General features: G+C 34.4%; 5 protein-coding genes across 6 annotated transcripts; 2 read left to right on the top strand and 3 right to left on the bottom strand.

Annotated features, from left to right (window-relative positions):
* Nucleotides 1–100: 100 nt before the first annotated feature.
* LOC102625684 (uncharacterized) lies at nt 101–6,880 on the bottom strand. Of its 2 annotated transcripts, XR_003067203.2 has the most exons (15): nt 6,622–6,880; nt 4,895–5,046; nt 4,523–4,692; nt 4,270–4,416; nt 4,114–4,165; nt 3,581–3,755; nt 3,323–3,405; nt 2,777–2,989; nt 2,321–2,437; nt 2,079–2,214; nt 1,423–1,530; nt 1,213–1,278; nt 854–1,119; nt 300–556; nt 101–200 (listed from the first exon to the last, which is right to left on the bottom strand). XR_003067203.2 is itself a non-coding variant. In XM_006490559.4 (14 exons), exons 1-14 carry the CDS (start codon nt 6,674–6,676, stop codon nt 473–475), a joined length of 1,824 nt encoding a protein of 607 aa, XP_006490622.2. In that variant the 5' UTR covers nt 6,677–6,880; the 3' UTR covers nt 101–472. The 2 variants fall into 2 exon arrangements, 1 of the variants encoding a protein (XP_006490622.2); XM_006490559.4 differs by having other exon boundaries at nt 101–556.
* Nucleotides 6,881–8,393: 1,513 nt separating this feature from the next.
* On the top strand, nt 8,394–11,821 carry LOC102622216 (DUF21 domain-containing protein At5g52790). Its single transcript, XM_052433107.1, has 13 exons — nt 8,394–8,592; nt 8,704–8,780; nt 8,867–8,950; nt 9,051–9,164; nt 9,651–9,737; nt 9,801–9,940; nt 10,024–10,111; nt 10,281–10,354; nt 10,453–10,640; nt 10,738–10,970; nt 11,049–11,095; nt 11,194–11,473; nt 11,593–11,821. The coding sequence occupies exons 1-13, from the start codon at nt 8,412–8,414 to the stop codon at nt 11,620–11,622; spliced, it is 1,623 nt and encodes a 540-aa protein (XP_052289067.1). The 5' UTR covers nt 8,394–8,411; the 3' UTR covers nt 11,623–11,821.
* Nucleotides 11,822–12,024: 203 nt separating this feature from the next.
* Nucleotides 12,025–13,542, bottom strand: LOC102626260 (hypothetical protein). The gene is made up of 4 exons (XM_006490561.4): nt 13,381–13,542; nt 13,180–13,255; nt 12,917–13,100; nt 12,025–12,245 (listed from the first exon to the last, which is right to left on the bottom strand). The coding sequence occupies exons 1-4, from the start codon at nt 13,384–13,386 to the stop codon at nt 12,161–12,163; spliced, it is 351 nt and encodes a 116-aa protein (XP_006490624.2). The 5' UTR covers nt 13,387–13,542; the 3' UTR covers nt 12,025–12,160.
* Nucleotides 13,543–14,281: 739 nt separating this feature from the next.
* Nucleotides 14,282–15,124, top strand: LOC102626557 (hypothetical protein). The gene has a single exon (XM_006490562.4). It carries the CDS (start codon nt 14,337–14,339, stop codon nt 14,877–14,879), a length of 543 nt encoding a protein of 180 aa, XP_006490625.2. The 5' UTR covers nt 14,282–14,336; the 3' UTR covers nt 14,880–15,124.
* Nucleotides 15,125–16,653: 1,529 nt separating this feature from the next.
* LOC102626851 (heavy metal-associated isoprenylated plant protein 39) lies at nt 16,654–17,649 on the bottom strand. The gene is made up of 3 exons (XM_006490563.4): nt 17,468–17,649; nt 17,289–17,364; nt 16,654–17,173 (listed from the first exon to the last, which is right to left on the bottom strand). The coding sequence occupies exons 1-3, from the start codon at nt 17,471–17,473 to the stop codon at nt 16,854–16,856; spliced, it is 402 nt and encodes a 133-aa protein (XP_006490626.1). The 5' UTR covers nt 17,474–17,649; the 3' UTR covers nt 16,654–16,853.
* Between the last annotated feature and the right edge of the window lie 2,639 nt (nt 17,650–20,288).

The following is a 20,288-nucleotide window of genomic DNA, read 5'->3' on the forward strand; positions in this document are numbered from 1 at the left end:
GTTTAAAAGAATGGTACAATTATTACAATTCATATACATAATATATACAGTGGGGAATTCTGAAGAACTTAACTGGCTTTATAATATTTCAAACACAAAAAAAAACAACAAAAAAACTGCAACTTGTATTCATTTTTGTTGCATAAGATTCGTTGTCATGGCGCTTTCTACAAGCAGAACATGCAAATCCTTTGGACTTCCTGAAATTGGCATGCAGATGATGTTATAATGTTATATATAAACCCTTTGCTCCTATGACAAGTTACTTCCACAGAAACCCAACAATGTTATATACAAACCCTTTGCTCCTATGACAAGTTACTTCCACAGAAACCCAACATGGCTTGCAGCATAAGCAGTTAGGCGTTCTACTTGTCACTTCTATCACTTTATCCTTCAATAGAAAAACTCAGCAGAAGAGCCAGCTTTCCATTTTTGATTATGTCACCAATCCAAAACCTGAATGTTTAAATTAACTGCAGTACATAAGTTCAGCATGGGATGCAGTTTGTTCTACCACCATCCACCAGTTATCATCTTCGTCATCATTGTTCGCCTGTTTTTTACATAACAGGAAGTATCAAACTTAATTTCAAAAAAAGAATACGGCTGGAAAGCTTCCATTATTCAATGCAAGATCTTATGAGACACTAGGAAGTATCACTTTTTAACCTCCTTCATGGTCACAGGTATTGCATTATTCATCCTATCTGGCTACCAGGTACAAGAATGCGTGGTTTTGGCTTATTCTCTCTACACAAAATTCGCTTATTTTATATACATGAGATGGACATCAAGTGGAGATCAACTAAAGTGGAAATAAAAGAGCTAAATAAGTTTTAAGTAAACTAACCAGATTGCCGAGCTCGCATGTCATCTTCTTATTTTCAACATCATTTGCAAATTTAACGGCTTCAATCCACCATGAATCTTTACAATAGCTCTCAGTATCACGTTCATCATCATAAAGCAAATCATGTTTCTCATAATTTTTCACAAATTGGTATTCGGTGTTATTATGTGAAGACCCTCCATGATGCACCATATGCTCCGAATCAGAGGAAAACGGAAGATCGGGGATGGGGTCCATTGGGATTGGACGAAGTGGAGATCGGTAACCTGGTGCCATTAATAATATTAATTTCAAATGAATCATCAAGATATTGGAAGGATATGAACATTAATAAATTGACGAAAGATCAAATGTTGCACCTCTGCAATCTGGATCATGGCATTTCTGATAATAAACAGCTCTCCGCAGATCAACAACATACATAACTGTGCCAATTAAATTTTGTTTTGTATCAATCTCCATCTCATACGCAGATGAAAATATTGAGCATCTTGTTGATAATCAAAGTGGTCAAACAAGAGAAATGTGGTATCATGACAACTAACAGATACAAAATAAATAAGATTTACCATGATTGCTTTTATGCTCTCTGCCAATTCGCTCACAGTATCTATTTCTTGACATGCTGTAGACAATCAGTCCATACTCTGAGAACCAATACCAGCTTCGAATTTTCCCTATATTTCAGCAAATTATCAGCAGGATGACAAAGTAAATGAGGGAGAATGCATCTGTTACCTATACTATTCTGTGACAACATTGTTAAGGCAAGGAAAGAGAAAAGGAAAAGAAGCCACCTTTTCTACGCAAAAGTAAAGATCATTGACGCTGAATCCCATCGGTATTCTATTTCTCTAGTAAAGCTTACATGAATAGCAAGAAAAACACCACAAACCTATCCATAAGACAAAGTTTAAGAAATCATTGTCTGAACCCGCCCTCTGCTGAAGAGTCTACTTAACCATGTAATTCAAGCTAACCTATGAACAATTATCCACCACAACCATATCCTTAAGACAAAGTTTAAGAAATCACTGTCTGAACCCACCCTCTGCCGAAGAGTCTACTTAACCATGTAATTCAAGCCAACCTATGAACAATTATCTACCACAAACATGCAATCAGTGGTTATATTAATGAACAATAAAAAACGATAAGTAATTCCACCATAGGGTACTCAATTAAATGCCCCAAACGTCAGAATAGGAGATTGACATGACAGTACCGGGATCATTTCCAGTCGAAGCAATACATTCAACAAATTTGTCTAGAGCTGGGAACGGCGACTTTCCCACACTTGAGCAAGCACTCAAAGCACATTCTTGAGAAGCACGACAATATTTTCCCAAGTTATCATGAACCTGCACCAGAACGAATTTCACTGGTGAATAGATTGCATTTTGATCCATAGCTTATGCATATTATAAGGTAGCTCAACAGTGAAACTAATGCAGAGTCCAAAGGTACCTCTGTATCAAACTGCAGGGTCTTAACACAATCTAACTCCATTTTGCAAACTAAAAGTTTCTCACAGTCAGCATCCATATTGCATATCAAAGATGCCATGAACATGTCTTCTTCACACTGTAATTCAATGATTTATTAGCATGCCAAATGTCAGAGAAACAAAAATCACTCGAAAACCTATGAAAAGAGGCAGCTCTCCATCTGAAATTAGGATTATTATTTAAGTGATGGTCGACAAGCCCGCATAAATTTGATGGCATGTCATCCTACACATCTACTTATGAAGTAATTTCACAAATATTTACTATTCTGAAGGAATCACTAAATTTTTTTGTGAAGGTTACAAGTGTACAAAAGCATCTACAAAACTATAGTGTTGATTAATAATTAAATGAAAAGGAAAAATCACGTGATAACTAGTAAAACTAGAAAAAGTTAAGTAGATGAGAATCATACCATGCCCTTACATTTGAAACGCTCAGAGGGTAAAAGGAAAGACTTCTTCCCTGCCTTCGAAGATAAAGCTATACGAAAACAACGATTTCTAGAATAGACAGCAGTGTCCACAAAAAGTTCGCTCTCAGACTCAGTAGAGCTTGAATCCTTCATTACAAACAGGCTTTCAAATTTTGCTTCCCTCTCCCTTGCACTTTTTATCCGAGCGCATATCTGATAATACGTGATCACATAGTGACAATAGTTGAAATTTCAATGAAAAGAGAATGTTGTAGCAACTACGCAGATTCTCTTTCTAGCAGCCAAAGAAAACAAAACTAAAGTCTGTTTGGAGACATCCGGTAAAAAAAACAAAGCTAAAGAAAAATTAGATTTTGCATATACCATAGAAGCATTACACTAACAATCTCTTAAAGAATATTCAAACAGTTAGTATGCTAAAATGAACCATAAATTATGCAGTTGCAACAGCCATCTTTACTCTCTAGATAGATTTTAGAAATTTTAAATAGAAACAATTGATATTTTTTATTGGCTACAGCATACCTCAGCAACAAATGCACCTGCATGTGAGTTGTCCTTGAAAGCAGTCTTTGGTATGCGAATAATTAGATGACGCGAGAATTTTTCTGCACTTGAGTAGCCGTGGTAAAAATAATTAACCAAAACAACTTAGTTCATCATAAAATTAAATGCAGAGCTGAATACTTCTATCAAGCTTGTCCTTTCATAATTAGTTAAGCACAAACTACATTTCACATAAAATGAGAGACTATGTACTGTGAACCAAATAGAACACCAAACCTTCGGTCGAGGAATCAAGCTCTACTATCCAGTCTTCATCTCCCTTAATAGAGTATTTGTCAAACAACGCTTCCAGAGTGACTGATATCAAGATATCAACCATTTCATCTCCATGTTTTTGGGGATTGACTCTCTTATTGAACTCCAGATCAAAATACAGATGACATGGTAAACCCTGGAAGCAATACACCGTCGAAGCGTAAGAAATTTAGCAAAAATACTAGTTCTGTTAATACAACAATGGAATGCAGAAGTGATGGCAGTGGCTTAATCACACAAGGGTTTGGCTGTAACACTTGATGCTTCCATTTGAGATAAAATTTATTGTTTATACATTCCTATGCATATATAAAATGTACACAATTATTGACTAGCAAAATTTGATCCCTGTACAGTTCCCTAGTCGATTCTAACAATATCATAAAAAAGTGGCAGGAATTTGTTTCTTGTATCCTTGACATTCGCTGATTGCTATCATATGTAGGGGTGCAGATGTGTTTTCATTTATGAAAGGAATACCCGACAATTTTTACCTCCTGAATAACTTCATAATGGTGGCGAAATTTTGAATCCATTCTTTTGTACCTGAAATTGAAACGATCAGCACAAGCAGAGAAATTTAAATATATATATATATATATACAACATTGACAAGAATAACTACACAAGAAAATGTCATTAAAGAGAACCTCTGCCAGAACTCCTTGTATGTTGAAACCAGAAACCTCCTTTGCCCATTATAGTGGTCTTGATAACTAAATATACGTACATTAGCATGACCTTTTGCAAACATAATTGCTTCATTCTGCCTTGGAAATGTCGCCCATATTTCCTTCCTAAGCAAACATACAGATAGCTAAGACAGACATACTGAAGCCGTTGCCTACAGTATTTGAAATATATTTGAAGCAGAAAAGGGCAGAAGTTGAGTTGCACAAATACCCCAAGTTTGATGAATCTTCTTTAGAGAGATCAACACGTATTTCACGCAATAATCGCAATAAGCTCAATGGTCTTTTGGGAGGCACACCATGTGGAGTCCCATAAAATACAACAGGAGAAATCTGCTTCCCACTGTTAGAACATTTTGCTTTAACAGTTGATGAACCAAGCTGAAGGAACAGAGATACAAAATTCAATCAAAATTCTGTAACAGAATAGAGATCAAAAACATCAAAGATGGATTTACAAAAACTTTCAGCATTTGGTATTAACTCAAAGAAACAAACTCTAAGCAAGCAAGTTTATCATTCCCTTACAATTAAAATTCATTCATTCAGAGAAAAGCTACAAACTATAATGGAGATTATATACTTTTTCCGAGCTGAAGTGTACATCAGTTGCACTTTTATGTCCATTGCCGGCTGATCCAGGAGAGAAAAGGCCAGACGATGAAGCTACCTCTTGTTTTGAACAATCTTGCTTCAATCTGTTTTTACTTCTTTTCCTCTCTCTCAAAGCAGATGCTGAAAACACACATACAGAAAAGTTCGGGTTTTTTATTTAATTATACCCCATTTGCCCCTAAATATCAAATCTATACCCTATTACATACATGTGCCTCATGAAGGTGGAAAACGTAAAAAATATCCTTAAAAAAACTATTTATCTACATTTTCTTCCTCTCTTAGTTTCTTCCTCTCACCATTTATTTCATCTCTTACCTCCACTATAAAGGTTTTTGATAAATATAAACTCTTCAAAAGGTGCATTATCAAGTGGTGGATAATGTATGTTTGAAATGTAAACATTTTGTATACTTAGGGTTTGATTTGATTCCATTACAAGTATATTTGCTGATGATTTATGAGTTTAATTATACATTATTCATTTTTGTGCTTACACATCCACCGCACTATTGCATAAAATGTGGGGATTTAAGGCATTAATTTAAGTTGTAAGTGATTGAAAAATCATTTCAGGAAGAAGTTGAGTACAAAGTCGAGTATTTAGTCGAGCAAGAAGTGAAGTAAGGGAATTGAGCAAGTCGAGTATCTAGTCGAGCGGGAAGTCAAGTACGCAAGTGAAGTAAGTCAAGTCAATTATGATATAAGTCGGGTATTAAGTCGAGAAATATGTTGAGTAAGAGTAAGCCTAGTAGTAAAGTATCCTTGACTCTTTACCCGACTTAATTAAAGGGAATTTTTTATTTCAATTTAAGTCGAGTATCCTTGATTAATTACCAGACTTTCACGAAAAGTCGAGAATTTTTGCTGATTGAATACTTAGATAAAGTTAAATTAAGGTTGAGTATCCTTGACTTTTTTTCCGACTTAATTGAAAGGGATTTTTTTTTATTTCAATTTAAGCTGAATATTCTCCACTAGTTACTAGAGTTTCATGAAAAGTCGAGAATTTTTGCTAAATGAATACTTGGGCAAGGTTAATTTAAGGTCGAATATTCTCGACTCTTTACTCAACTCACATAAAAATATAAAGAATTCTCCAAACAATTTTTCATTTTAATTAAAGTTGAGTATTCTCGACTATTTACTTAACTAATATGAAAAATACAAGAATTTATGTTGAATTACTAATTGTGCATGGTTCAGTTAAAGTTGAGTATTCTCAACTATTTATCCGACTTTGAGGATATGAGTTCAGTTTTATGAGAATTTAATTGAGGCTATTTTTGTACTTTCACTGATTTTATATATGTGTAAAATTTAAGAGTGTTATAATTTAAAGCATATATTAGGTATTTTGGAGGAAATGAGGTATATCCCACGCAATTCTCCCAAAAAGCAATAATAAATAAATAAATAAATTTGAAAAAAAAAGGGGGATAAATTACTATATCAATGAACTATAAGTTATGCAAAAATGAAGAAAACTAAGTTTAAATTCCTCGATAATCAAAAAATTAACTGTAATTGAGTAAAACTATCATGAAAATAACTACATTGAAAGCTTTTAAAGAAACACACAAACAGTTGTAATCGCCAAAGCTGTAATGAAATTTCTGTGAATTTAAAAAGCTCAAGTGAAAGCCCTAATTTTGTGCGTTTTAATTGAAATTGAGGGATGAAAGAGGAGCTTACGTGGAGGAGAGATGCCGCATTTGAAGCATTGGAAGAGTCGATCAACGTCGTCCATTTGATTTGCTTTTGTGTTTCTTTTTTATGACATTTTTGTTTTTCAAGGTGGGGGTCTTTTCGATTCAGAGATGTATCGATTTTCGATTGCAGCGATGCGAGAAAAATGAATTTTATGAAGGAAATTTTGAAAAGACAAAACTACCCCAAATTTGGAGGGAAATTCGTTAAACGAATCTGAAACTGAAATTATAAGACCGTTAAAATTGTATATCATACTTATTTTGAAACTTCAAGTTTTTTTTTTTCTTTTTGGGGGTTAAATTTCAAGGTTATTATAAGTATTTTTGTAATAATTAACTGATAATAATAATGATGTTGCAAGCCACACATTTCCATTAGTAAAGAAAAGAGTCCATTTATTACCTCAATTTTTAATCTAATTTTATGAAGTTTATAAATTATATTCTTGAGTTGATTTTAGTTTTCATAATTAGGATCAATGTCTAAGAGGCTGTTTATGTTTTTATCAACTTAATAAAAATTCTCAATCATTAAGTTATTAAACTAATTTTTTTAGTTTTTACTTAATCTAAAAGTCTGAATGATATTATTAAAAGATATTTTCTAATATATTTCTATTTAATTAATTATTTTTATCCTTACCTAAATAATATTTAATAATTAACATTATTACTCATCTCTATAACTTGTGACAATATCGTGCACAAGTACACTATTATTATTTTTATCTTTTTATTTTCTTCAAATTAACATTATTTATCTTCATAATTTTTTATGAATATTTTTTTCATATAAAAACATCATAAACTACAATATAATTGATTAACATAACATATACTAATTTAAAATATTAAAGAGTTGTATTCAATTGAATATGATTTATATTATGATAATATATTGTCTTATTTATGTTCTTTCAGATGTTTATTATTTATTTAACATATGTAATTTGTAAACGCATAAATGTAAAAATATTAATTTTCAGATTTTTTAAGTTAAAAAAAAACCTAGTATTTATGTTTAGTGATTGAAACAAAAAATAAATATATTATTCAGATTCAAACATTTAGTTTTATTCAGAATTCAATCCAATTTAAGTCTATTTAGATTTCAGTTAAAATAACAAATGTCACCTAAATACATGTAAACTAAATTAGAATTAATTTTCAATTGATACCTAGCGATAGTTACAAACACTCATCACTCATGAACTTTTACTGAATTAAAATTTTTATTTTTGTAATAGATAAGAAAATAACATCAAAATCTTAGCACCACAATCTTAATGATAATTGTTTGACTGGTAAATGAGTAATAATATATTTTTAAGTTCTTGTAAAAACTAATGTAATATAAGATTATTGATTGAATGAATGAAGATCATGTAATCTGATTTCAAAGTTGCCTGTGGGGTTTCCTTCAATATTTAATTTGAAAACCATACCAAACAACTAATTGGCCACTCAAAAGATTATCTTATGCCTAACTTTATTGTGAATACTGACGAACGACCAGACAAAGTGCATTAACATTTAAGTAAAACCGACTTTCATCACCGTAGCTAATTATTGTTAACTTTTATGTAAATTTGCAATTTTTTTATTAAGTGACGTTCTGATCAATTAAGTTAGGTTTTAGGGCCAGTGAGGTTACAGTCGGTGTCATTTCTCCATTTCTTAATGTATTTGTCATATCTTATAAATACCGAACTTTCATAACTAAACTAACTTCACTCGTTCTCTTCTTTTATCAAACTTCCGTTGGTTTTGACAATGGCAGCAAATGATGTTCCTTGTTGCGAGCCTATGTTCTGGGTCTATTTAGTCATATGTGTCGGTCTTGTTTCTTTTGCTGGCCTCATGTCAGGCCTTACTCTGGGACTCATGTCCCTTAGCCTTGTTGATCTTGAGGTTCTAATGAGAGCTGGCCAGCCCCAAGACCGCAAGAATGCAGGTCAGTATCAGTGTGGACTTCTAATGTGAAATTTTTCAAACACCAGATATATGATTGTGTTAGTTTCCATCTGTTGACTATGCTCATCTCCTGATCATTTCTTCATGGCAGAGAAGATTCTGCCCATTGTTAAGAATCAGCATCTACTCTTATGTACACTCCTCATAGGAAATGCCATGGCAATGGAGGTATTATAAATTTGTTCTTCGCGGATTAGCTTTACAATCCTCAAACTAAAGTTTAGTTAACTAATCTGAATTCTGCTTTTGCTAAGGCCTTGCCAATTTTCCTGGATGCGCTGCTTCCTGCTTGGGCTTCTATAGTGATATCAGTCACCCTAATACTTGCCTTTGGTGAGGTACAGTATTCTTGAACTGGAAATTTGCTGCAAATTTTGATTGTTTTGTTGTTGATATCTTGGAATTTTTTTATGTAGTTGACTTTATTTTTCTTTTTAGATTATCCCTCAAGCTGTGTGTTCTCGATATGGACTCAGTGTTGGTGCAAAACTGTCGGTTCTTGTTCGATTGATCGTAATTGTTCTCTTCCCTATAGCTTATCCAATAAGCAAGGTACTTAGCTTCAATCCAGGGGCGAAAAGCTAGGAATTTTCTACAGACCGAGATACACTAATTTTTTTTTAAGTAAAAAAAAAAAATCTTAAAATAAAGCTGTTAAATCAAACAATAACACTAAATTAATATTTTTTAGATTTCAGAAATACCCAGTGAATTAAGTTCATTTAACAAGAAAATTTATCAATTTCAAAGTTGTGACTATGATTCCCTGTAGTTTATCTCACAACTTGGCACCATTAGATGGTTCTAATTTATTGAATTTTAATATCTTTTAATTATCTGACAATGCTTAATCTATGAGTGCGGTACCTTTAAAAAACAATGGATAGACTACAACCTTAAAGAATTAAAAGCCAAACGAGTAATATCTTATCATCACAAGTTTGTTTAAGGCTGGAAAAAAAAAAAAAAAAGATATAGAACAAGAGAATGTATCTGGTGGGCGCCAGCTACACTAAATCCGGGCTTCTCTTGTGCCAGCTGCTTGATTGGCTCCTAGGCAAAAGACATTCAGCACTTCTGCGACGCGCAGAGCTTAAAACATTAGTAGACATGCATGGAAATGAGGTAAGTTCCGATCTAAGGATCTGTCAATTCACCAGCTCAGACGTGATGCGTATTAATTTTTAGGCAGGGAAAGGTGGAGAATTGACACATGATGAAACAACAATTATCACTGGAGCTCTGGACATGACACAAAAGACAGCAAAAGATGCAATGACGGCCATGTCGAAAATTTTCTCACTTGATATAAATTCAAGACTCGATGAGTAAGGCTAGCTCTTACTCTTGTGTTGCTTAATATTTTCATAGATTTGCCTCATATCAAACTCGTGGTGTAATATTATTGCAGGAAAACAATGGGGTTAATAATAAGCAATGGACATAGCCGCGTGCCTATCTACGTAGGGACCCCAACAAATATTATTGGTGCTATTTTGGTAAGATATTTTGATCTTTCGAAGGGACAGGCATATCTGTGACGGTACAATATCAGACTTTTAGCCTTATTTGTCTGAGAATAGAATTTATACTCTACGGGTGTCTTTGTAAGTTTGTACTTCATGTATACATGTGCTGCTAATCTAACCAAGATAAAATATTCTATAGGTAAAAAATTTGATCAAGTATCGCCCAGAAGATGAAACTCCCATCAGAAATCTTACTATTAGGAGAATTCCTAGGTATAACATTGCCCAGTTGATGAATTTTGACAGCTTCATATGCTCATGTTTGATTTAATTGATAGTTTTTGCTATATGATTTTCAAAATCTGTGGTAGGGTGCATGATCAGTTACCTCTCTATGACATACTGGATCAATTTCAAAAGGGCCACAGCCACATGGCTGTTGTTGTTAAGTGCAAGAACGACTCTAAGGAGATTGCAGAAATGGAAAAATCCAAAGCTCCCATGCAGCATGACATAAACATCAACTCGAATTTGAAGCAGAGACAAGGAGAGTTGAAAGGTAAAATTAGCAGAAACAGAACAATGTCATTTGCTTCAGCTGCAAATGATAGCTGTAACAGCACGCAAGTTTGTATGATGCTCTATAATATTTTCAGGAAATGTTCAAAATGAGCAGTTCAATGCGTACATGAATTCACCCTCTGTGATCTCTAGTGACATTGATATCCAAAGTTCAATGGCAAAGAGTGCCGATTTACATCTGTGCTTGAAGAAATGGGAACGACAAGACGTAAAAATATCAAAGGAAGAATTGGAATCTCTTCCCAGTGTAGATGAAGAGGTCATTGGAATCATCACTCTCGAGGATGTTATGGAGGAACTGCTACAAGTTAGTGTTTTAATAACTATTTGCATATATTTGTAAGTTACAACTTAGATGTTTGAGGCTTCAATTCTGTTTCTGTAGGAAGAGATACTGGATGAGACAGATGATTACGTAGACGTGCACAGGAAGTAATTGCCGTTTTCATTAATTTCTCCAAATTTAGCTAACCCACGGTCATCATTTTCCAATAATACATATTTTTGGACGAACTCTCTCTCTTGTGCAGAATTAAAATCAATATGCTAGAGTCACAAAAATCACCATCTCCTGGAGCAGCATTCGTTTCTCGTCTAAGAAGAACTCCAATGGATTCCCCAATTCCTTCGCATCATGATCAGACTCCAGTATCTTCATATAATCATAGTCCTATAATACATTCACCTGCATCGCCATACATTCAATCCCCATTTATTAGACCAACATTATCTGCATCCCCAGGAAAATCTTTGCCAACTTCTTTGGCCACATTAACAGAGACGACTGGCCACTCGCCACCAGCACACCGGGTAACTTGAAATATTGCTACATAATTTTTTGTTTTGCTAAGATTAACGCGCACCCTTTTCAGTGCAGCATATGGAAAGGTCAATATCTTCTTTTTGCTGATTGGATTTTAACTTAGCAGGTTTCAAGAAAATCATATGAGAAGCTGTGAAGACCAGAAGATCCACTGACATTGTCCTCTTTGATGTGAAACTTATGTAAGAATTGCGAATGCAAAATGAAGAAATGAACATTAATATGAGCAGCATTGATATCAATGGGGATAGAGTCTACAAATTGTGGTAACAGATCCCACAGATGTTCACACATTTTAAAATGTAAATTTGAGAATGGATAACCATGTCAACTACAACAACGTTGAATGATCAGTAGACACTGCAAGAGAAACTCGTGTTTACTGATCAGCTGTACTTGCTTTTAAATTTAGTTCATGTTTACTTACATGAGATGACCCACACAGCCCTTTGAACTCTCTTGGATAAAGACAAAAGCCAGCAAAGCAATTCTCAACACTTCATATCATCACATTAACAACATATATCAAAAACGCCCAAGACAAGTAAATGATGATCCATAATCCATTTATCACAAACAAAATTTGATACATTAACAAACCATGATTCACCCCATCATTAATTTCTGACTCTTATTTATTTTCCTTCTTAATTCTTCTAAGAAACCCCCATAATTTAGCAAATAACACAAGCATTAGCAGCACCAAGCACTTTATAGGCACCGTAACCACGAACAAGCTCCGCTATTTTCTTTTTCTCATCATCCTCTGTTGTGTATTCAGTGAATCAAATCAAAAGGATGAAACGGCAGTGCTAACTTGCGTTTTGTGAAGCTCAGTCACCTCAGCTAAACGACGCACAAAACTGCGTTTGGATAAGTAAATGAATTACTTATTGCAACGACATGAAGCCCTGACGTTTTGGAGTTAATGAAGCACGAGCTGAGCACGTGCGATCTAAAGGTTGTTAAAAAACCGTTATTTGCACATGGTCCTCACGTGTGTTTCTGGAAAAGCCTCTTGAGTGGTTTATAAGCTGACAGACGCAGCTGAAAACGGAGAGTGTTGAGAGACTGAGAGCATTGTGATAAGAGAAAGAAAGCTTCAAGAACCAGGGGTTTTCTTGTTCCTTATTGAGTGCTTGTTAATCTCTGTAATCAAGACTTGAGCCATATCAATAAAGCTGATAAGTTTGTTCCCCCGTGGATGTAAGTCAATGCAGATTGACTGAACCACGTTAGCTAGCTGTGTCCTGTGATTTCTTGTTTTCAGTTCGTTTCTTTGTTTGTTTCTACACTCAATCTTAGTCTTAGTTAATTGATCATTAATTCATTAGCTTTCTGATTGTCTTTGTGAGGCATCTTGTTGATTCTATTCCAAGAATCTTGGGGGAGTATTCTGTAAAGCTTCTGTTATCAGCTTATCAGAATCTTCATCCTCCTTTTTTTTCTCATCATCATCCTTCTTTTTTTTTCCCTCAGGCTCTTTTGCTGGCCCCACAGACACTATCTCTGCGTGGCACAGCTTCTTGAGCTTGCTCACTAAACTCACCAGATCAATGTCTCCAATCACTGTCAGTTTCTTCTCCTTCTCGTCCATTGAAGCGGTATCCACCCCTTCAGAAAGCAAAAGAAAAAATAAAATCTATCCTTTTACACAGTAATTAATAAATAAAGAAAATGTTAAATTTAATACCTGCAAGGCCAACCATGGTCTTCAAGACTTTGGTCCTTGCTTTTTTATCATCTACTCCAACTTTGAACACTGCTTTCTGAAACAAAACAAAGATCACATACAGTTAAGATCTTCATCAAAATGATTTATTGACACAGCATTTTATGTGCAAGTGTGACTGAAAAATAAAAAATTTGCAGCAATGAAGAAAAAAAAAACCACCTTCATTTTCAAAGTTGTAAAGAGAGTTGCTGATCGAAAGCCAAGAGATGGCTTGAGCAGAGCAAGAATTTGCAGCTTTGTGAAAAGAAATGATACGAGCCGAAGCTGTGAAGTGAATTTATAATGAAAACAAGGAGCGTGAGCTGAGTCAAAAGTGACTGTCAACGGTACGTAATAGAGTTAGAAAATGTTTTATCACTTTCATGGTCTATAAACGCGTTTGTGGTCTGGGAGGGAAAATGGGCTGCCAAGCCTGGGCCCGGGAAAAAGTCCGGCCCTCACTTGTCAGGGTCGGACCATTTTTAAGTCTGGATTTTTTGAAAACTTTTTAATAAATTTTTTATATACTATTTAATAGTTAAAAAATTTTAACATTTTAGTGCCTTCTAAATTCCAAAATATATATATTTTTTTTGAATATCTACAATAAAAGTTTGAGAATAGATGTAGATTTTTTTTATAAAAAAAAATCCAATATATCATATTATCATTGAATAATAACTAGGAATTGCAATAGAAATCATTATTTATTCTTGAGTTGAACTTTCTTTCAAAGTAATTCATCTTCACTTAACAAATATTTTCATATAAATTCAAAAATCATTTTTGCTAAGACCCAAAACATCCTTAGAATGATACCACCTTAATTACTATCAAACAATTATTAGTCTCTTCTCACAAATTTTTTTCTAACAATAACTTTACAAGTAATAAAGTGAAAAAAGAAAACAACAATAGAGAATGGACAAATACAATATGGTCAATCTGCATTCCGAAAAGGAAAGAACTTAAAAAATATCTGTCCTAAAAATAAATAAATATAAACAAATTTATCTTTTGGAAAAAAAGCATCACCATACATTTGTTTTGGATAAGATAATTAGCTACAATAAGTCAATAACACATTAACACGCACTTATGGTCTGGTCACAAAAGCTACAGCTAAAAAAGCACTTATGAGAACTCTTCTTTCTTCCCAAAACCCGCTTCTGCTTTTCCAAAAGCCTTCAGTATGGAATCTCAGAAGCTCTTTTACCCACCCCACAACCCAGCAAAGCCTAACAAGCCATCCCACCACATCATGGAAACTTCATGCCAATGCAAAAGGGTTTGGAGCCAGAAACACTTCACCACCAGCTAGCTTAAACAAGAGTGCTTCTGACGACAAGAACAACAACAACAATAACAGTGATGAGGATCATCTTCCACAGGTGGTATTGGAGAGAATCATAGTGAGAATCTTGGTCTCTGTTGGGGTTCCATTGGCCACCGGCATAGCTTCCTTGCATTTCTTTGGTGTTGTGAAGGAAAAGCAGCTCTTTGATTTGCCACTTTGGATTCCATTGGTAACAACTTTCCTGACTTTTGGACTATCTGCTGTTGGAATTGCTTATGGGTCACTTTCTAGTAGCTGGGATGCAGAGAAGCAAGGTTCATTGCTTGGATTTGAGGAAGCTAAGCAGAATTGGGTTGAGATTTGGAATGAAGATGACGGTTAAAATGAAGACATTTAGGATACATTATTTCAAATGATCCAATGAGCAATTTCGGACATTGTATAGTGAGCAGCAGGGCACCATTACATATTACATATTATGATTTATGAACGACGTAGAAGTTCTAAATTAATTAGGATACTGTCTCTCACTATAATGCGATATCAGATTATTATTATTATAATTGTTATTTACTCACTGTATTGTGAATACTTTTATCAATAAATTCTCCATCAGTTTCTTAGAAACGTTCTTCATTTGTGAATATTCGCTTTTTGTTAGAAACATATAAAGAACTCTTTGTATAATCGTGTTCTTCAACATTAAAAGTATTTTTTCTTTTAACAATTTTATGTTCAAATTATGAGGGACTAGGTGGAATTTGGAAAAGAAGAAAAGAAAATTAGTGACGTTTGCAGAAGAAAAGAACCTTACGTTTAACTAGCAGTCACAATCACTTAAGGTGACGCCTCATAGAAACAATTCGTGTTGAAATTTTCTTCATAATAAAGCTCCATACCAATAATGCTTTGATTCATGACATCACACCAAATAAAGGCCGTAGTTTTTTTTTCCCAAATTCAATCATTTTCTGTCTTTAATTAAGCTACAAAGACTCTGGGCAAGACTCTATCAAGATGCAATTCTGCCCCTGCTACAGAATGGCGGGCCGCCTTCTTTGATTTCAGAGAAATGATTCCAGAAGATTGAATTCATGACAAATAATAAAAATTTTCAAACAAAATGAACCCCAAAAGACAACAAATACAGCCTATAATATTTCAGCATAGACGGCCACTTCAATTGTTTGATTATATTTATATTTAAGTACGTTGTTTGTACGCAACGCAGAGTCTATGGAGTTCACAACTTGCCCGTTAATTAAGATTATTGTTTGTTTGTTTTTGTTGGCGTCACCTTAATTAAGACTCAGAAATTAAAAAGGTCGAAAATGATTGGCAATGTTCTCACGAATCAACCAAGCGTCGAGTGCCGGCTTTGGCATTTCCTCCTCTTGAGATTAACACAACCGTACATTTAAGTCACCAAGAATCAAATTTAAGAGAACAAACAGATGAATAAAAACGAAGAGAATCAGGCCGGCCAAAATTGGTCTGTCAATATGCATGCGTTAAAAAGATGACAGGAAAAGTCATATTCAAGCATGGGGTAAGCGGAATGGCTACTCCCGTCTGGTTGCTGTTTGAGTCTTGATAGATATATCGTCATTATCAAACGGAAGCAAATTTCATTTGAACTTGGACTAATTCAAGCTAGGTCTAAGGACTCGGTCTAATAAAAAAATCTTGAGGCATTCAAGTTGCACTTATAATATGCTTACCTAATAGTTTAGGCCTTAGATTCAAATGATTCAAACTCATTCATTATCAAAGCTAAGATCTCGTGTTGGAATCCAAATGATTAAATGATTTTATTTTTTTTAACTTAAAACCGACAAAAATGGTGTAAAAATGAATCACATGTGAGTGGGTTATATGGAATCAATATCTTATTTTTATCTTGGTTTTTGGTTTGTTTAAATATAACTTAAGGGACCCAATGACAAAATATGCCTAGCCAAATTTGGAATCATCATCTAGTAAACAAATAGACAAACAGATGATTCCAGAGCACTTACATGAGATGATCCGGACTACTTGAACCCTCTTGCAACAAGACACAAGCCAGCAAAGCAATTCTATAATGCCAAATCCCCACGTTAACAATATGTATTAAAAAAAAAAAACCCAAAACAGCTAAATATATGATCCATGAATAAAAATATCACTAACAAAATTTGATATTTCGGCAAACATCACTAACAAAATTTTACATATTGCGAAATAAGGAACATGAATTAACCCATCATCAAATTTCTCAGTACTGTACTGTACACCCAAAAATAAAAAAACACACCAGTTTCTTTTCTTCATAATTTATTTTTGATCCTTCATTCTTCTAGTGGTACCTCATAGTTCAGCAAATAACACAAGCATTAGGATCTTCCTCTGCGCTTCTAACATGATAATAAGTTGTCATGTGAGGATTATAAGCCTGGTAAGCCTTGACAAGGTCGGCCACATCATCCTTTTTAGGCTCATCTTTCTTCTTATCGTCCTTCTTTGCCTCCTCTTTCTTGGGCTCCTCCTTCTTCTTCTCAGGCTCTTTTGCAGGCCCCACAGACAGTATCTCTGTGTGACACAGCTTCCTCAGCTTGCTCACTATACTCACCGGATCAATGTCCCCAATCACCGTCAGTTTCTTCTCCTTCATGTCCATTGAAATTGAATCCACCCCTTCAGAAAAAAAAAAGTACAAAATTTATCATCTGGGTTTTCAATAGATGACAGTAATTAATCAATCAATTAATTAATTAATTAATTAAAAAAGGAAAGGTTAAAATTAATATACCTGCAAGGCCAGAGACTGTCTTCATGGCTTTCTTCTTTTCTTTATCATCGTGTACTCCAAGTTTCAACACTGCTTTCTGAGAAAAAAAAAAAAAAAAGATCAGATACTGTTAAAGATCTATATGTGGAAGTTGTGACTACACAAGAATAAAAAATCTGGAGCAGAGATAAAAATCACACCTTCATTTTTGTTGGCTTTAGAGTGATATAAGCAAAAGTGATCGAGAAAGGGGGCAGATACAGATCCAAGAAAGATGTATATTTGTTAGAAAAGGAGGGGAAGAGGCAGAAAGTGGCCTTGAGAAGAGCAATGGATGCGCACAAATTGGTTTGAGGCAATAGCCAATGCTGTGAATTTATATTGAATGAAAACAAGTGGAGTCAGCTGAGTCAATCCACAACAAGGAGAGAGACTTTAGGGGAAAAAATAAATGGTTTATGGTCAATAAACGCAAACGCAACTGTTGTGCATGTAGAACCCAAAAATAAATAAAGGCCGCTATATTTTGGGGGTAACCAGAAAAGCACCGCGGTTGCAACATTGTGATTGTATGGTACTTTTTGAAGTTAGAAAGGGCTTTTGTTTTTGGGAACTATTTAGAACTAGCAGAAACTTTGGTCTAATTAGCCACTCGTGGTCGAGTGGTCAGGGCTGCTGCTCAGCAGTTCAAACTCCCACAAATATATTGTGGGGGTATTTTATTTCTCAATTAAAATTGAATGAAGGTAGTCTTCTTTCTTACTCAAGAGTGAGGAGTAGACATCCCTCGAATATTTATAATCTGGACAGAGCTCCATTAGCATTGATGTAAGTTGGTCATAGTAATAGTCTAATTTATAAATATCAGTTATAATCTCACGTAATATGAGTTGTAGTTTGAGCAATAGTCCCATATAATTAAAAAAAACAAACTTTAGTCTAATTTATAAAAGAAAGCAACTCATTTACTATATCTCTAATCTCTTATTGTTGTGGTGAAAAATGGACATTTCATATGTAAGTGTCCCGAATTACTCTGTCAAACAAGCAATCAATAGATTGTGTACGTGCAATTAACATGCCAAGCGCCCAATTGATAGGTGATCAGCATATCGAGTGTTCAATCTATGAGTAATAAATTAAAGATAATTTTACAAAAGTAATCATTGAATACTTTCTTATTTGGATAAAAATCCTCTCCTAATCTAAACTCTCATGAGTTTTTTAAAATCTTATGCTATGTATCTTCAAGTGATGGTGTATGGGTAGGATTTAACTATTTCATTTTCTTTATTTATTAACTACCAATCACTCGCATGTATTTTTTATTAGAAGGAGATCAGATTATTAGAAAATTTCAATAATTCTTATTTAGTAGGTAAAAATAGATATTTTAGACATAAACGCCCCTAAATAACTTGAATCACATCTTAATGGTCTATCGATTACTCATGAATTGAGCGCTCAAAAATTTCGTTATTTTTCCGACGCCGATCAAATTCTCATGATATTGATCTCCCTGCTAACTGATTGTGTGCAAACAAAATAGTGGGGAGAATTTATGTGCAACTTGGCCATTTTTTTGGGCTAATTGAGTATGAAATCCAAATAGAGTAATTGGGCTACTTTTATTAATTAAGCCACATCTACAAAATTCCAAAAAAAAAAAAAAAGCCACTATTTTCTGTGCAAATGTGAAGAGAGGAGTGGACCGTGTTTGTTCTATTTTACGTCACTCTAGGAAGCACAGAGGGGTCTTATTTTTCCCAAAAAGTGATAATTACAAAAGTTATAACCAGCTTCATGGAAACAACACTTCCGTCACCATTGACGTTTGACTGTAGACTAATCTGGTCTTCGTCAACGTGACGACTTAGGAATCACAACAGCGAGTCCCTCTTTTCTTAAACGAGTGCCTGCGTGGAACGTTCTGAGTCAATCACGCGTTTGGCACCATTCAGTCAACGGAAGAGATGTTTAAAAAAAATAAAAAGTTCTCAGTTTGCTGCTTTGGCAATTGGCATGTGCAAATTATATAATTAGATTCACACTCTCACTCTGGGACTCTGAAATTTGGAGGCCTCTCGCATCATGGCTGTTTTCTGATTTAATTAAGTTTTTTTATTTATTATTATTTAAATTTTTCTTATGGGATTGGGACATGACAGCAGTGCCTTGCCTGCTTCTTTCTCAAGTTTCTATTTTTCAATTCTTATCTCTAATTTGCTGGGGACTAAGATGCAGAATATACGAATCTACCCCTGCAGGTTCCGGTAGATGCAGCAATCTTACTTAAGGTTTTTTTTTTTGAATACTGTTTATACAGGACTGTAGGTATTACAATTAATATTTACACACAGATTCTATAATTGGGACCTTCATCGTGGCATGTACTCCTCTGAAGCGCTGCCCAAATTCTTCAAACTTTCTTAAATATTCGAGGGCTGTCCACTCTACTCACATTTCGTGAGGAATAGACTGGCTTCACTCAATTATGTGATAATATTAATATTTACACACAGATTCTATAATTGGGACCTTCATCGTGGCATGTACTCCTCTGAAGCGCTGTCCAAATTCTTCAAACCCTCTCAAATATTCGAGGGCTGTCCACTCTACTCACATTTCGTGAGGAATAGATTGGCTTCACTCAATTATGTGATAATTGAGGAAGGATTGTAAATAAGCCTCATAAATGCTTTTATGGAGACTCGAACCCTTGCACTCATTATTCTAAGTACAAGGGCTCTCCCACTGGACCAAAGGCCCATTGATAATCTTACTTAAGGTTAATCACACTACAAAGGGATTACATTTTCTGTTTAGTCGAGAAGAAATTCTTTAATGCCATTCTCAGTAGCTAAAGTACGAAATGTGACATTGATTTGTCCGTATGCTACACATTTTCTCTTAATTTCAGTCATTAGGAAGCTATTAACCTAAGTGAAAATAACATGGGCGTGTAGATCAGTTAGCATGGAGTTGTTCTAACTTAGTCAAGGTTCTCGGTTCGATACTTGA

Source organism: Citrus sinensis, chromosome 9 (assembly GCF_022201045.2).
Source record: "Citrus sinensis cultivar Valencia sweet orange chromosome 9, DVS_A1.0, whole genome shotgun sequence".
Taxonomy (NCBI): domain Eukaryota; kingdom Viridiplantae; phylum Streptophyta; class Magnoliopsida; order Sapindales; family Rutaceae; genus Citrus; species Citrus sinensis.

Bases quoted from the DNA above. Each gene is read 5' to 3' on its own strand.
- LOC102626260 (XM_006490561.4), bottom strand. The intron at 13,101-13,179 runs GTATTAAATTTA...TGCTTTCTGAAG, and splicing joins GACCATGGTTGGCCTTGCAG to GGGTGGATACCGCTTCAATG. The intron at 12,246-12,916 runs AGATTCTGATAA...AACAGAGGATGA, and splicing joins GAGAAAAAAAAGGAGGATGA to TGAGAAAAAGAAAATAGCGG.
- LOC102625684 (XM_006490559.4), bottom strand. From the start codon at position 6,676: ATGGACGACGTTGATCGACTCTTCCAATGCTTCAAATGCGGCATCTCT. The intron at 3,756-4,113 runs GTAAAAATTGTC...TATTGCTTCCAG, and splicing joins ATTATGAAGTTATTCAGGAG to GGTTTACCATGTCATCTGTA. The intron at 1,279-1,422 runs GTAAATCTTATT...TAATTGGCACAG, and splicing joins AGAGCATAAAAGCAATCATG to TTATGTATGTTGTTGATCTG.
- LOC102626851 (XM_006490563.4), bottom strand. The intron at 17,174-17,288 runs GTATATTAATTT...TTTTTTCTGAAG, and splicing joins GACAGTCTCTGGCCTTGCAG to GGGTGGATTCAATTTCAATG.
- LOC102626557 (XM_006490562.4), top strand. From the start codon at position 14,337: ATGAGAACTCTTCTTTCTTCCCAAAACCCGCTTCTGCTTTTCCAAAAG.
- LOC102622216 (XM_052433107.1), top strand. From the start codon at position 8,412: ATGGCAGCAAATGATGTTCCTTGTTGCGAGCCTATGTTCTGGGTCTAT. The intron at 10,355-10,452 runs GTATAACATTGC...AATCTGTGGTAG, and splicing joins ACTATTAGGAGAATTCCTAG to GGTGCATGATCAGTTACCTC. The intron at 10,641-10,737 runs GTAAAATTAGCA...TAATATTTTCAG, and splicing joins GAGACAAGGAGAGTTGAAAG to GAAATGTTCAAAATGAGCAG.